The 16753-nt window shown below is 43.6% G+C and overlaps 1 protein-coding gene across 3 annotated transcripts in view; it reads right to left on the bottom strand.

Annotated features, from left to right (window-relative positions):
* CFAP44 (cilia and flagella associated protein 44) overlaps window positions 1–16753 on the bottom strand; it is a 1393686-nt gene that overhangs the window by 781245 nt on the left and 595688 nt on the right. For all 3 annotated transcript variants that reach the window (XM_069635797.1, XM_069635796.1, XM_069635798.1), the window contains one exon: window positions 5631–5795. In XM_069635797.1, the coding sequence (XP_069491898.1) occupies window positions 5631–5795 (165 nt within the window). The remainder of the gene's footprint in view (window positions 1–5630; window positions 5796–16753) is intronic.

The raw sequence follows: 16753 nt of genomic DNA, 5'->3' as shown, positions 1-16753 counted from the left end.
AGCCAGCCCCATCCACAGAAGTAACACTAGCTCTAGGGGAGAGAGGGGAAGATCTACTAGTCTCTGCCTGCGTCCAACATCATTCGTGTTTTCAATGAATGGAACTAGGTGCCTTGCACCAAACGCCAGTTGATAGTTGTCAAAGTCCGGCACACCAGGCCACCACTATCCTGAGACAATTGCAGCTTCCACAATTTCAAACGAGGCTGCTTACTTTCCCAAAGAAAGGCTTGAATCAAGCTCTCGAATTTCTTAAAACCCTTTTTGATCTATAGAGGAATCATGCTCAGCACATAATTGATTCTTGGAGTCGACATCATTTTGATAGCCTGTACCCTGCCCCATAGGCTCAATTTCAGTACATTCCACCTTTTCAGGTCTGATTCCAAATTTTGGGTAATACATGCAAGATTGATCTCCATCATTTTTGACACGTCTTTTGTCAACCAAATCCCTAAATAATGCATCTTTTCAGGACACCAATTAAATCCATACGTACTCATACTTAAGATCGAACAGGAGCTTGACGCTGGCATTGCTTCTGACTTCATCCAATTGATCTTATATCCTGAGACTCTATGGAAAGCCTCAATTTGATCCATCAACACTGGAATTGAAGATTTTATGTTTTGCAATACCAGCAGCATGTCATCAGCATAGAGCCAAACTTTTTGGCAGGCCTCTCCAAACTGTACTCCTTCAATCTTCACATCTTCTATAAGCCGGAAAGCAAGTAGCTACATTGAAATCATGAATAAGATAGGAGACAGCGGACAGCCTTGTCTCGTTCCCCCCTCAAGATCAAATGTCTCAGAGACGCCTCCATTCGTTTTTTACACAAGCAGTTGGAAAAGAGTATAAGAGCCTAATCCAATTTATCCAGTTACACCCAAATCCAAAACCATCCAGGTCTGCCAAGAGGTACTCCCACTCTATCCTGTCGAAAGCTTTCTCTGCATCCAACGACAACACCACCACCTCCTTCTGATGTTCTTTACTCTCAAACAAAGTTAACAGCAACCTTCTCATGTTGTCAGAGGTGTGCTTCCTCTTCACAAAACCAGCTTGACTTTGGTCTGTTATTGACGGTAGAAATTGTTCCATTCTTAACACTAGGGCTTTAGCAAAGATTTTATTGTCTGTATTAATCATACTTATGGGTCTATAACTGCTCGTTAACAAAGGCGATTTTCCTTCTTTCAAAAAATTTGAAATTGAGACATGCCTTGTTGTCGCTGGTAATTGACCCTCTTTTAGAGAAGCATGAAACATGGCCAGCATCAGATTGTATACTTCATCCGGTAGGATCTTATACAACTCGGCCGGCAGACCTCCTGGGCCCGGGCATTTCCCAGAGTTTAATATACTTGCAGCTCTTTTAAGTTCTTCCACACTTGGGTCTTTTTCAAGTTCATCACTGTGTTTTGAGTCAAGTCTTTTAGGATTACAACCATTCACATAGTTCATTAATTCTTCCTTACTAACATGTATGTAAGAGGAATACAGTTTGGAGTAATACTCCCTGAATATTGTATTAAGACACAATTCCATCCTCATTTTCAATCGCACTGTCTTCTCACTTTCTAGTACACCTAGGCGATGGGCCAAGAGTATCGCATTTTTCACCTTTTTCATAATATTTGCATCTAGTTCTAAATAGTAGACTCTCAACTCTTGAAGTAAGTAGATCTGCCAACTGTTCCTTCTCCTTCTTTAGCAATTCCAAAGAACTATTTGAGAATATTTGCATATTTTGTCATTCTAGAACCTCGATTTCTTCATTTAGATTTTGAATCTCATTGTCTTTCATGATTTTCTTTTGACTCGAGAGTCCTATTAGCATTCCTCTTAAATAGGCCTTAAATGCCTCCCACACATATTCAACCTTCACTTTTCCTGTCCAATTCTCTGCCACAAAAAACCTCGGTTCCTTCACTATCTTATCGACTATGTAATTGTCATCCAGGAGAGTCTCATTCAGACTCCAAGTATTGGTTTTAGGCATTGGATAAGTCAATTTCAGTTCCAGCGATATGGGAGCATGATCTGAGATCGTTATACCTTTGATGTCTACTCCGTTGAAACATTGAGTGCATAGACCAGTCGTCACAAACAGATCAATTTGAGAATAAATGTTATGTCTTGCAGAGAAAAATGAGTACTGTCTGTGAAGGGGATTGTGTAATCTCCAGACATCTGAGAAACTCCACTCTATCATTAGCTTCTTTAAGGCTTCTCTTTTGGACTTGCTGTCATTGTGCAAATTCCCCCCATTCTTATCCAACAAAGGGTACAGTATGACATTAGAATCACCCCCCACTATAACATTCCTTTCATTAACCTTTTGTAGCAATTGGGCAAGTGTAAAAAAAAAAAAAGCACAATCCCCTCCATTAGGGGCATATATATTACAGATACAGTAATTAAAATTTTGAATCATCAGATTAACACACACATTTGTACCCTACTTGTCTTTTTCACAACACATTTTAGCAATAGGCAGGTTTTTCCTGATCAAGGTGCATACACATTCTTTACTGTCTGTGATTTCCTTGTTTCATTTTTTTTAAGCTTTTTCAGTTTTTAGAACTTTAAACCATACAATTATTTTTATTTAAAAAATGCCCTTAAACTCAATTTCTCCAGCACAGCTTTGCATTCCCTCAAAAGGTATCATCCTAATGAAGAAGCAAATCTTCTTCCCTACCCCGTGTCCATATTTTCTAAGATTCAACTGTTACGGAGTTGTGTGAGGGGATATAGGACCTGGAATAAGTGATATATTCGCGTCAGACCTAATTCTTACACCAATTTGCTTCGAAAGGCTCCACACAATGTAGTAAGTCTAGAAAGTGACAGAAGCATTTCCAGAGAGCATCCTTGCCTGCTACGCGGGGACGAACTTTGTAACTAATATCAGTACATTGGCTCCTGATGATGGCAATATACCGAAAGACACTGAGCTGCATTCGACGTATCCCTCTTCCTGTATTGCAACTCATTTTAATTGCATGGGCTACCTTATGTAAAATCCCAAAAGGCATTGAATAAATAATTTTGATCTTGAAGTGGTATTAAATGACAATTTTGCTGTTAACAGTGTTTAAAGTCACTTTTGTCATTTGAAACTTTAGAGAATAATATATTCCTTGTTATAAATTAGGTATAAGAAAAATGGCTTATTTGTAAATGTGCTCTCACAAAATGCATGCACGTATCTTGTCTTCCCATCCTGGACTGTGTGAGCAGCACATTGAAATGTTTGATCAATTGCACATACTGTTCCTTTTCTGGGTGGAAGAGGAATCATACAACAAATATAAATAATTAGAGATCAAACTCTTTTTCATAATGAAAATATTTCCAAACAGGAAAAATTCAAATTTGCTTAAACATGTGTTCATCTGTGGATTGGAATAATCTGAACTATTCATGAGCTGCAAATGCACGATGTAAAAACACATGTGCACTAAATTATCAATAATAATAAGGTTTTTATAACCTTATCATTTCTGACAATTTCATCATAAGGTTTTTATAATCTTATAATTTCTAATAATTTAGTCTACATGTGTTTTTACATTGTGCATTAGCAGCTCATGAATAGTTCCGATTATTTCGATGCACAGATTAACAAATCCAGCCACTGCCTATTTGGGGAATTAAACACCATGTAAAACAAGAGCTTGAGACTGGACATTTTGCGGTCCAACAATCTTGAACACAGCTGCATCACCCCAAAAGCCTCAGACTGGAATTCTCCAGTTAAAACTCTAAAAGGTTATCTAAATTTAAATAATTGTAAATGTATTTTCACCAAAAATAATGCCATTAATCTGTTGTTCATCTTGCGTAAACACTGCTGTCAGAAGCTTTACTGCAACTGCAAAAAGCAATGGAGACTAAGGATGGTTATTGACCGCTTCATAGCTGTACTGTCCCATTTGTACTCCTATCTTTATTATCTATTTATTGGGAATTTGACTTGTACATCTTACATCCAGATGTTGCAGTACTTGTATTCATACAATTGCTTTTATTCTTGTTCAGTGACCAATCCCTGGTAGGACCTGAGGTGTGATATATAAAATTTAAAATGAAATGAATAATTTGTGTTTACGTTAAAAATGTGCCCCTTTCTCAGACTAAAAATATGTCTCATGGTTTAATTTGTTGAGAGGTAGTTTGGGGGCAAATGTGGGATTTTCTTTTTTCCACAATAAGGTTCTCTCTTTATAACTGTTTTTCACAACGTTAATTATGACAGACAGTTGCAGAAACCAGAGACAAACTGGACTTGATATGGGAATGCCCCCTTTTTTAATCTGGAAAAACATACAATTGCCATATACTTTAGATATCTACTGTGTTTTCGGAGACTTCGGAAATATTTTCACCTGCGGCAAACACTAGTCTAGCCCCATCAATTTAATATAAAATTCATAAGGGGCGAACAGTTCACCGTGGTGTACCAGCGCACCGAGCAGCAAGATAAAAGAAGTAATACGTAGATTTGGGAACTTCCGTAGTAAATTACAATATCAAAATATCAAACTAGACTTTCAAAAAAGAGCAAAATGTAGCCAAAAATCCACTTGACAGAACTGTCCCCAAATGCTGAGAACCACAGCCAGGGCTTGTGTTGTTTCCTGATATACAGATAGTTAGGCAAGGAATTCAAGCCGGGCGAAGGCCTATTTCACAGATAGAATTAGAATGAAAGGCCCAATTTCTGGTCATAGGTACCCCGCAGCTGTTCAATTCTAGAACAAAAACATCCCAGCTGCAACATCTGCAAACACCCCCAGTGTCCCAAAACAAAACATAGACCCACAAGCCTCTAACACCTACTCCGTTCTTACAGGATAATGTTTTGGCCTCTTAAGAATGAAAATCTGCTCCATTTTGCTACATGTTCATAGTTTCAAAGATTAATTATTTCAAAGAACCAACATATGTGTGCTCAAGAAAATTAAAGCATTACATTCTTGTACGATTTTCACTTCCAATGCTAGGGCATTATTCAAACAGAAAATAGATGCCATGTGCCCCCGTAGGCCGAGTGCACCAAGCAGGGCAGGATAGTTAGTGGTGTACTGCGGTAATAGTGACCAACAGATAAATCTTCATCTGCTAGAATCATCGTAAGGCTTTGGTTGGCATAAGGTTGACTCTTTCCCAGCATTGGATAAGGGACCAGAGATGGGCTTGAATTGTGCAGACACCATATGTTTATTCTGTGTAAGGAGCCACCAGACCAAAAGCCTTTGCTTGTCTACATACAGTAAAATCTTTAAATCGCACGGTAAGATACCCAGATTATGGAGTGAAAAACATCTGAACTGCACAAAACCTGCTTATTCAAACAATTGATTCACATACGGGAAAGTCCTTAAAAAATCAATGTCACATCTTTAGTTACTATTCAGATGTGACCATTTACAATGGTTTTACTTGGATAACACAATGTGAACAAAAAGAAAATGCCTCTAAAAAATACTGATTAGCTGATATCTCATGTTCCACTTGAGACAAAATCAATCCAAAACCAAAGGCCTTCCAATGTTAAAGTAAGCACAGGTATCCCCCTTGGGGCACATGCAAGGGGAGTCATTGTCCTTGATACTCACCCTGACATATCCATCTGCTCCAATTGAAAAAAGCTCCCCTTCATCCAGCACAAACTGGTTAATATTTCCAATGTGGCAGGGCTTGCGCCCTTTCCGACAGAACTCCACCTTGATGAGGCCTCCTTCCCAAAGCAGCATGTTGCCCCATTCCGAGCCGGAAACCACCTTTTAACGACAGCAGAAAGGGAAACATATAGTTAATGAAAGCATGCACTCAATGGCAAAAAAGCAATACTTTCAAACAAAAATACGGGATTCCAACAAATTAACTCCTAGCAATTTTCCAAAATAAAAAATGGCACTCACTGTAATGTTTGAGGTCACCACCATTTGAAAGTTCTTCCAACAGCAGGAGAAAACTTTGGTGCTAGAGATTGCTAGAAATGAATGGAATGCTTGTAGGTCATTATCCCACTAGCCTCCCCATACATTAGCACCTCTTCCAATATCCTGATTTTAAAACTATACAAGTTCAATAAACTCCATCTACAAATGATTATTTTAATAGCACATGTGGCAGGTCAGAAACAGAAGCTGGACTACTAGGCAGTTGGTCTCCGAGTTCTTTATTGTCTTGAAACCAAACATACATTGCTCCCTAAACTTAAGCCCCATTCTACAAAAGAAAGTCACAAGGGTGCTCGTCAGGATGTCGAAACAAAATAACACGACTTCCCTGTCTTCAAAAGAAAACAACAAACACAAGACCTTGCGGTTTTGGGTTGGGGAGGAGGCTGCGGCTTCTGATCCCCAATTGTATCCCCTCTTTAGAGAGGGCCTGCAATCATAGTTCCAGTTCAGAGTATATCATTCTTGGTGGTCTGGACTGTTGTCAAGAGGTTCCACTGCCAAGTCTCTCTCCGTCTCTTTCTAGTTTGATTGAGACACTTCCTGTCTGCAATTCCATCAGTCTTACTTGCTGTTCATTCAGAGGTTTTCTCAGTCTCTTTCCCACTCTGGGGTTTTCCCCATTCTGGGGGCGGTTCTCTTTCTCACTCCCTACTACACAGTTTTCTCTGTTTCTCCTAACTCTGGGGTTCTCTCTGTTTCTCCCAACTCTGGGGTATTTCTCTTTTTTTCACTTCCCACTCTGCAGTGTTTCTCTTGCTCACTCCCCACTCTGGGGTGCTTCTCTTGCTCACTCTTCACTCTGGGGTGCTTCTCTTGCTCACTCTTCACTCTGGGGTGCTTCTCTTGCTCACTCTTCATTTTGGGGTGCTTCTCTTGCTCACTCCTCACGCTGGGTGTTTCTCTTGCTCACTCCTCATGCTGGGTGTTTCTCTTGCTCAATCCCCACTCTAGGGTGCTTCTCTTGCTCACTCTTCACTCTGGGGTGCTTCTCCTGCTCACTCTTCACTCTGGGGTGCTTCTCTTGCTCACTCCCCACTTCGGGTTGCTTCTCTTGCTCACTCCCCACTCTGGGTTGCTTCACTTGCTCACTCCAGGTTGCTTCACTTGCTCACTCCCCACTTCGGGTTGCTTCACTTACTCACTCCCCACTCTGGGTTGCTTCACTTGCTCACTCCCCACTCTGGGTTGCTTCACTTGCTCACTCCCCACTCTGGGTTGCTTCACTTGCTCACTCCCCACTCTGGGTAGCTTCACTTGCTCACCCCCCACTCTGGGTTGCTTCACTTGCTCACCCCCCACTCTAGGGTTTTCTTTGTTCCTCCCCACTCTGGGGGTTTCTCCCATTTTCCCCACTCTGGGCTGTTCTCTTCCTTTCACTCTTTTCCACCCACCCCCTCTCCCGATCAGCCACTACATACCTGACTGTTTCGAGTGGTGCCCCTCGAGAGGCCTATGGGACAGGGTCTGCTCATGGCAGAGCCGATTATGCAACTCTTCAACTGGGCTTCCCAATAGGTGGTTCAGGCTCGACTTCCTCATTCTCGCTGCTTGGTCTCAACAGAGTTGCTTACGCAACTTCTCATCGGTGCTCCGATTCTTCCGTCCGAGGTCTAGGGTCTGCTCTCTTGCTCTTACAGCCTTGCAGGGTTGCTCTGGTCGGCTGGTGGTTGTATCCTTCTGCACTCTCCTGGTGCGTGTCCCACTAGGTCACGCTGACACTGGCATTCCTTCTTTCTTCCCAGCCATACCTCCTTAGATTGCCTTTGCACAGTTAAACTCTGCGGTTCCTGGTGAATGTCTCCTGTGATTGGTTGTCCCAGGGAAGCTCCACCTGGGGGATGTTTTATTTGCTTCTCTTTAGTGTTCAAATAAGATTGGGCACAGGTAAGGTCAGAAGCCAAGTCAGCTATTATTGAAGGGTGTATAAGATCATGGTAAACACCGGTCCCTAGATACCCCACAAAAGTGTTCGTAAGAGGGGGAGGTGTGGTGACCCAAATCCGTATTGGGTTCTATGTCCACTAAGGGGGATAGGGGGTCACCTCCAGAGGGATCCAACCTACCCTGTCCCAAGGGCAGGGGTGGATTGGTCTATAGGGAACTCTGGAGATTTCCCGGTGGGCCTCTGCACCATGGGCCTCTTTTCTGTTGAAACCTATTTTATTTCCAAATGTTTTCATAAGAAAAGGGTTGAGTTTGCTGAAAACTTGTAATATGGGGCAACTTTAAAAATTATTTCCAGGGCCTCTTTTGGTTCCCAGTCCGCCCCTGCCCATAGGGGCTGTTAAGCATAGCAGGCTCACCTCCCTAGTCAAAAGTGGGTGTGCTACCCCTTGGAGAGAGGTGATCGATCTCTCTAGATTTGTCACACACTTTAATATACCTGCCTGCGAAACGTGCTGCCCTATCTGCTAAACAGCCTATATGTCTTTGCAAACTGAAACAGAACAGAAATCTTTAATATTTGATATTGTAGAAAAACCAATACCAAAATACCCACAGAAGCACCACGATTCACTTGGTGTGAGTAAAAGAGCGCACAAATGGAGCCACTAAGATCGCCGTATGATTGACCCTTTGTTTGTCAATAAAAACCTACAGACTCTGTTATGGATGCCTTACCTCGGACAGATCACTTAAAATGGAAATCCCCTACAATCTGGTTTTAGAACCACACTCATCTGGATTATCTGACAGCACATTCGTAACAGGCACATAAAAGATTTTCCATATATCGAATCCTATTTGGAATACACTAGCCATCGCCTCAGCCAGGGATAACGTAGATCCCTTTAAAACCATGCAGCCTAAATCCTCATGATTAACAAAAGTGCTTTTCAGTACAGATGATAGACCCTGATGATATTTATCGTGAATAGGCTGGAGCCCGACCCACTGGTAGCAATGTAGGAGAGCTCCCTTCCAGAGACCGGATATGAAGAGAGGATCACAATGGGAGTAAAGTGAGGGGCTGTGTGGCCCGAAATGTAAATGGCAAGGAAGACTCTGCCAGCATGATGCTGGTGCCACCAGGACTCTCCGGTGAACTGTAGACAGAAGAGATTGGTGGGCCACATGAAGACTCACATGGTCCATCAAGGCTGCAATCCCTGTGGAGTTGAGGAGATGGGTGAAGGACGTCCCTATGGGGTCACTGTAACTAGTGCCCACATGGAAATTGAGGATGCTGGATGCCTTTATACAGCTCTGAAACAAGCAGAAATGGGCGATCCAGAAAGGATCAAAGACAAATTGAGGTCTGGTGCCACTCTCCAGTGTGCTGAAAAGGCAAGAATGCAACAGCACAACAGAGCACTTATGAAGTGTACAGAATGGGAAGAAAAAGGGGTAAAACATCCAGCCCATGTAGTGGAATACAACGCCATTTGGTAAAGGCTCCTAGTCTGGGAAGCCCTACCTTCATGTTTTTCAAGAAAGCAACTACCAGGGTCAAAAAGAAATACAAAGACGGTGGCACCACAGTGGCTCTGCGGCCATTTCATCAAAAACGACCAATACCTTAACAGCAAATGTTATAACAAACTCATTGTGGGGTGAATCCTGCACCATTCCAGATGCAACCCTTAGGCAATACAGGTCTACATGGCCAACATAACATAAAAGCCAAGAGGAGGATTCTGAAATGTGCAGAAAATGCATTTTAAGTGGCTGCATATGACCTGCAAAAACCTCCTCTGACTAGTCCCACTCACAACAGCCTGGCAAAAGGCCTCCACCCGTAAAGTCAGACTCGGGCAGAGTTACTGGTTGAAGCAACTAGCGTTGCCAGATTGGGCTACTCAAAAACCATTTGTGCAGGAAATGATCGGAGCACGCGGGTTGGGTTTTTTGGGGCTTGTTTAGGCTACTTGGGCTAAAGCAATGCCCGGTAATAAAATGTTGGTTCATATGTACAGAGGTGAAGTGTAATGCAATCATTGGCACGCTAGTTTATTTCTTTTTATAAGGGCACACCTTCTCTTCAAAGTCTCACAAAATCCCATTAACTGAGCTTATTCTGGGGCTGTGCAGCCAGATTCCAAACCGAGCCAAAGGGGCAAGGCTCAGGATTAGCAAGCGCAAACACCTGAACTGCTAAAACACTGAAGAAATAACATGAGCATAGAGGGCCGGAGGCGAGGTGCAGAATTATGAAGTGGGAATCAGACTCTAAATTGACTTTCTGTGGTGGCCACCTGGGCAGAACGATAAGTAATGGGCCCCTATAGTTACACCCAACTGCATCTACTTGAAGTTTCTCTCGGGTGCCCACCTCCTTTATCACAAATATGGCGTATTCCAAAAGCTCCAAGAACAACTGGCTAGACGTGCGACAGCATGATATCATACCGCAAGATGAGCTCCATGGAGCCACCTAAGAAGAACGCCCTCTTCTGCTGGTGTATGTATGTGTGACAGACTGTAACCTCACCAGACCAAATGCCACCTGCCAAAAATGGAGAACAACCAGAAAACAGAATTGCAAGAGACTGCTGGAATGTAATAGCCTGATTAGACTCCAAAGGTGATCATGCTCACCCAAACGCCAAATCGAGAAAGGTACACCAAGCACCTCACAGGGACAAGAGTCCATGACACCTGCAACTTTGCCTACCACTTCTTTAAGCATACACCCGTGAGTTCTGATTCGAGAAACCCTATATTTATTTTGGGTCCATGAAGAATACAGGACTTCTGGAAGGAAGGCGCGCACTGCTGAATTCCCCCTGACACTCCAGTATGCACCATATGGGATTGGTCTGTTGAGTGCTTGTTGCTGCTCTACTGATAAGTACATATTTACCTCAACATTATAACAAGATCTAGGAAATACACACATGTTTCTTGTCTTACTGGATGTGTATTTCTTTGGATGCAATCCCTAGGTTGCTGTGCTCCATTCAATGGGTTCAAAAACAAGAGTGCTTATGTTCAATAAACGTGAGGAACAAATTGGTTAAATGTCTGTTTACCAAGGCCTGGGTCACACTGCAGGCAAAGGATAATGTATTTACTAGATCTGGGGCTTATCTTGAAGAGTGTAGCCTTATGCATGTAGTCAGCACATTTGATTGTGTGTAACGTGAACGGCATTGCAGGAACTGTGTAGAGGAAAAGAGTGCATAACCAGTTTGAGGAATTTCAGAGTAGACGCAGTATTCATTCACAAACCCCACTTGGACCTCGCAAAATCTAATAAACTGTGCATTGGTGGATGATGCTGGGAAGACCTAGAAAATACAACACAGGGGCAATAGCTGGAGAAGCTTGAAAGAGTGTAGACCCATAGTGATTTGAGGTGGAGGCACTCTTTGGTGGAGTTGGACCCAGGCCGAAGACTGCGATCAGAAAACCCAGTTTGTTGGAGGGTTAAGAGGCCTGGAGGCAACAGCATGACCCTTGAAGCGAGCCCGGAAGAGGGCATTGTTGGAGGCCATAAGAGACACTGATGATGCGACCTGGAGCGAGAGCCTGCGATAGCTGGGGAGATGTGACTGATATTGAGAGAGCACAGCCATGTGCTGTGAGAAGCCAGATAAGTCACTGATGTTGGATTTAGCAGGAAAACCACAAAAGAAGAACAAGGTAAAAAAACAAGTAGAACAAGGACACTAGCTCCCTGGGAGGTACAAGTGCAAGGGTTGGGCCACGCACTGCATGTTGAGAAATTTAGTCAAAGTATGAAAGAGTTAAACAAATAGTGCAAGAGAAGGAGAGTCTAGACACTGCATTCTGGGAATTGTAGTACAAGTGGCAACGTTTTTAACAGCAACTGCGAGAAAAAAAGAGCGCAGACACTGAATTCTGGGAGAAAAATGTTTAGCATAGACTGTCAAATAACAGAGTTTGGACACTCGCGTCTGCAGTAATTCCGGAGTAAAGCAGACTATGATCTATGGGGAACAGAGAAAACGGAAAAGTTGAGAAGAACAGATGAGAGTGATTAGGACAGAAACAGACAGACAAACAACTGGAAAGGAACATCATGGCTTTTTCTAGTGCACAGTTAGCGTGTTACTATAGGCAACCTCTCCTCCCTCCTTCTGTTCCTTTCCTCTCCCCGGACGAGGTTTTTAGACAAGTCGGATCTATGAAAGTCTCGTCAAAACAGGTCCACCCCTGTTCCTGCAAAACCATAAAGGACCATATTGACACCTTGGCCCCTGCTCTGGCTGACTTCTGCAACCACTCCTTCGCCACTGGAGTCTTCCCTTCCCCCCTGAAGCACTCCCTTGTGCACCCTCTTAAGAAACCCTCTGCTGATCCATCCTGCTCAGCTAACTATCGTCCATCATTCCTTTCCTGGCCAAACTACTGGAAAGGCTGGCCATCTCCCAGCTTAATCTTCACACTGAATCTGTTGGCTGTCTCCATGACCATCAGTCTGGCTTCAGAGCCGCCAGAAGCACGGAAACTGCTCTCCTGAACATCCGTGAAGGCCTGCTCTCCAACCTTGATTCCAACACCCCAGTGTCCTCATCTTACGTAATCTCTCTTCTGCCTTTGACACGGTCAACCATGGCATCCTGGGTATCATCGATTAGGCCCTGGCTTGGCTGACCTCTTTCCTTTCCGATCGACCCTCCCAGGTCCAATTTGGTTCCTTCCTTTCTCACTCCCTACCTGTGGTGTTCCCCACGGGTCTAACCTCTCTCCCTGGCTTTTCAACCAATACCTGGCACTTCTTGCCCACCGCATTGCTGCCCTCTGCCCCAACTTTCAGTGCTATGCGGATGACACTCAGCTCATTTTCAGGATTCCCTCTGCCACCTCTTCTCCTTCTCTCATCTCTGACTGTCTGTATGCTATCCAGGAGTGGTGTGCGCCAATGTTCTCTGCCTTAATGCCAGTAAGACTGAGATTCTCCTCATCGGCACAGCTGCACCCTCCTTTCCTGTCACTCTCTGGCCAGCCTCTCTTGGCCCTGTGAGGCTAAAAACCTCAGGGTCATCTTCGACACAACACTCTCCTTCTCTCCTCACAGCCTCTTTTTAAATCTGCCTGTTTCTACTCTCTGCCCTCTGCAACACATCCAGAACAGGACTGCCAGACTTGTCCTTGGTCTCAAGCCCAGGGATCGTATCTCTCCAGGACTGAAATCTCTGCATTGGCTCCCAGTGACTGCAAGGATTAAGTTCAAGACCCTGTGCATTGTCCACAAGGCCTACTGGGGCCTCAATACCTTCAACTCTCTCTCCCTAAATATCTTCCTTCTCGAGCTCTTCGCTCATCCGCCTGCAACTCCCTCAGGGTCAGTCACTTCTCCAAGCAATTAGTTGGTGGTAGATCTCCGTCTTTGGCTGGGGCCTCCCTCTGGAACAGCTAACCTGCCCCCCCTGAGACTTGAGGAGAACCATCTTCGGTTCCGGAAGCACCTCTTTGCTTCTGCTTTCTCTCCTCCTCTCCCCTGCTGAACTCCTGGCTGTAACTGAAACTGCACTGGTCGCCTGGCCACCCTCGGATCTCGAGCCCTGGTCCCCTCCCCTGCCAGTTGCACACCGCACACCGCACTGCCTCCCTGGCAATCCCCACACTTGGGGACTGTTTTCTGTATCCCTACAGCCCACCACCTGCACTTGACACCTGATGTTCTGCACTCACCCTTGCACTTGCCACCAGCTGGCCGCACCTTTTACTAATGTTTTCTATTTATTCTACTGTTGATCTCATGTACTACACTGGCCCCTCCCCCTCACCCCCAGCACTTTTCCCTTTCCCCTCCCCCTGCACTTGCGCGATCTCAATGTCACCTGGCCTAGTAAGATTGTTGTCTCGGTCTTCCCCCTGTTCCCCCTCCCTTGCCTTGTCGCACCTTGAAACACGTGTATAGGCGCGTTATAAATGCCATATCATATAGTATAGTCAGGGCAAGGTTGTGTGATTGATGCAAGATTTGCTCATGAATGACATTGAAGTGTGGATGCTTCTCCAACAGATAACTTTTTATGTGTCCCTCCCGATGAACCAGGAAGAGAATATGGGAGGGGGTTACCAAGATGAATTGCAGAAGTGCCAAAGCCAAGTGTTGGCTCTGTAAAAGGTACGGTCAGAACACAAAAACGGAAAAGGAAAGTGACAGATGGTATAAACCCAATCTTCCCAAGAGCCGTACCAACTTGGAAACATAATGAGGGATGCAATTGGATCATCAATGCTAGGTGATGTCAGTAAAATGTGGTCATCAATGAAGAGCACCCTATCAAATCCTAGCAATATGTACCAGACTATAATAAGAAAATAGGCCATGAATTCCCTGTGCACATTGACTTCTGCTGCACAGCCGAAACTCTCCCCTATTTCGTCACACAGACGTCATCAGTTTGTCCACAGCTACTTTAGGTGATGCAGATATAACTGACCCATTTATCTATACTCCTCAAAACTACAAAAAAGTAATTCTTACAGTTCTAAACTACCCAGTACGAAATATTGGCATAGCTTCTACATGCTTTACAGAGGCGACAATTCACTTATATTTGTTGCTATACTTGCAGTCATCAAAGGATACAGACTTGCCATGAAGTTAAAAGTACAAAAAGAGATTAGGGGCTATAAAGAAGATATCAGTGGGATTATGTAAACACAAGAACTAGCATAACATTCAATTGATCCCTGAAACGCAGGTTCTCCTCGAATAATAATAGCCATCAAAACATATAAGGCTGTGCAAAGGTAAATACAGGAATTCTGTACCCGAGGCAGGATATAAGAACATGGAAACTATGAAGCAAGTCTACGAATCTCATTTATGGGTGCTTAAGTCCTGGTACAGCACAAGGGTGGGGTCAAAAAGCTAATGCAACCTGCATCGCTCTTGACAGTGTATAACAAGCATATGGCGTATATTACTCACCATAATCGTATTTCTGCTTAGATGCACATGCTACGCATAGGCCAACATCTAGTGCTAGTCGCAGAGTATTGCATGACTTGTTTTTGAAACTCAAAAAGGGATCTCAACCTGGTTTGTGTTTAATACTATCCCTAGTGTGACGTCTACTGTACACATGGTCCTTCAAACATCGAGGTCCCTCAGATTGCTTTGTCTCGGACATGAGGGTGCATGAAGTGTTTGCGTGAGTACAGGAAAGAAAGTAGAAAAGTCATATAGAAACATCTATGCACCTTCAAACTCCAGGAGGGGAGGATGGGGAGCACATGTGAATCCAAGCAGATACAACATCAGAAATGCGATTCCGATGAGTAAGGTATGCCTTCTGAGGCTTGTGGATCTGCTTAGATCACATGCTATGCATAGATTAGCGAGCAGTACCTGGAAAAGGAGGTGGGTTGTGAGAAGGTACAGCGGCAAATAGATGCTTTGATACTGCTTGTCCCACATGCGAATCTGCTTTAGAGTGTGCATCTAGGCAGTAATGTTGAGTAAAGGTATGAATGGAACTTCAAGTAGCAGCCTTGCAAATTGCATCCAAAGGAACATATGCAAATTAATAAGGGGGTAGTGGGAGTCCCACTGCCAGGCATTAGTCCTGCTTACGAGAGACTTACCCAGATTCTTTAGCTCACTATCTTTCACATAGGCGAAATATCCAAAACATATCAGTCTTTGTCCTGCCCTAGGGCAGTCCAGCACCGAAATGCTAGGCAATTCTCTTCTGAACTAGAGTACTAACAGCAACCCCAGACACGTGTTTTGGTCTGGTTGGACCTCATCAGTAGGGTGGAGCTGTGCCTCTCTAAGAATAGTGAGCAGTTGCAGAAAATAGGCAGCGGGTGCGCGCCACACTTCCGGTAGCCTTGCATTCTGAGCAATAGACAAAATGGTCTGTATTCTCCCCAAAAGAAGCTCTTAAACAAGGTTTTAATTGTATTTCTATTGTATTCTGTGTATTTATTTAATTGTACAAGGATAATTTCTAATGATCACTTCCGGTATATATTGTAGACATAACAATTTCTAAATCTGTTCATTTTTAGCATATCACCCAAATGCATCTAGTAACAACTACACCAATAATACAATTTTGCAGTGTGTGCATTAACAGGCACTGGATTATGCATTCAATGAAACCCCACAACAAAACTAGCATTCCTTAAGTCCAGAACATTGTAAGAATGTGACACTTGTCTTACTGACCAAAGCACATTTCCAAAATGTACAATAACCATATGAATTATACTCTGTTAGAGGGTTATCATTCGAAGCTGGACAGCCCGGTGCGCTACGATCTTCCTCAGATGAGAATGGGGTATGATGGTTCCTCGGAGCTTAGCAATATAAGAGTGACCACAGATCTCAAGTTATATTGACTGTAGATGGGTATATGCATTAATATACTTTGAAAGCCTACTCCCAAGTAAGGCACACGATTATCTCACAATGAGCATACACACAGTCTAGCATGACATGACATGGAAAAAAATCCTTAATAACAACATTTCTGTTATCAAAGCGTCTTTCAATTTATCCCTCAGCAGAATGGCGGGGCACAGTACGCCACTGCACAGACTAGCCTGCGTGCTGTGAAACGACTGTGGTGGTGACTTGGTGGAGTATTAAAACCTATTAACAAATATTTCTGTGATAACAAAATGTACACTGATGACTAAGTACGTGATCACCATGCCCAGCGTGCATTATTTCTTTTTATCATAACACCCTAAAATTAAAGTCTTTGTAACCATGAACCACATATACTGCTTTTGACAGCTACAGAGTATGTATGTGTGGATAAAATGGCTGCAACATCCGTCAGTCCATTTGGGTCCAAGCTTCTCGTTTCCAGAGATAATGTTTCCTCCCCCATAAC

The sequence above is a fragment of the Ambystoma mexicanum genome, chromosome 7p (genome assembly GCF_040938575.1).
Source record: "Ambystoma mexicanum isolate Mex_15411 chromosome 7p, UKY_AmexF1_1, whole genome shotgun sequence".
Taxonomy (NCBI): domain Eukaryota; kingdom Metazoa; phylum Chordata; class Amphibia; order Caudata; family Ambystomatidae; genus Ambystoma; species Ambystoma mexicanum.
Note: the sequence above shows the minus strand (reverse complement) of the source record. Positions and strands in the feature narration are given on the sequence as shown.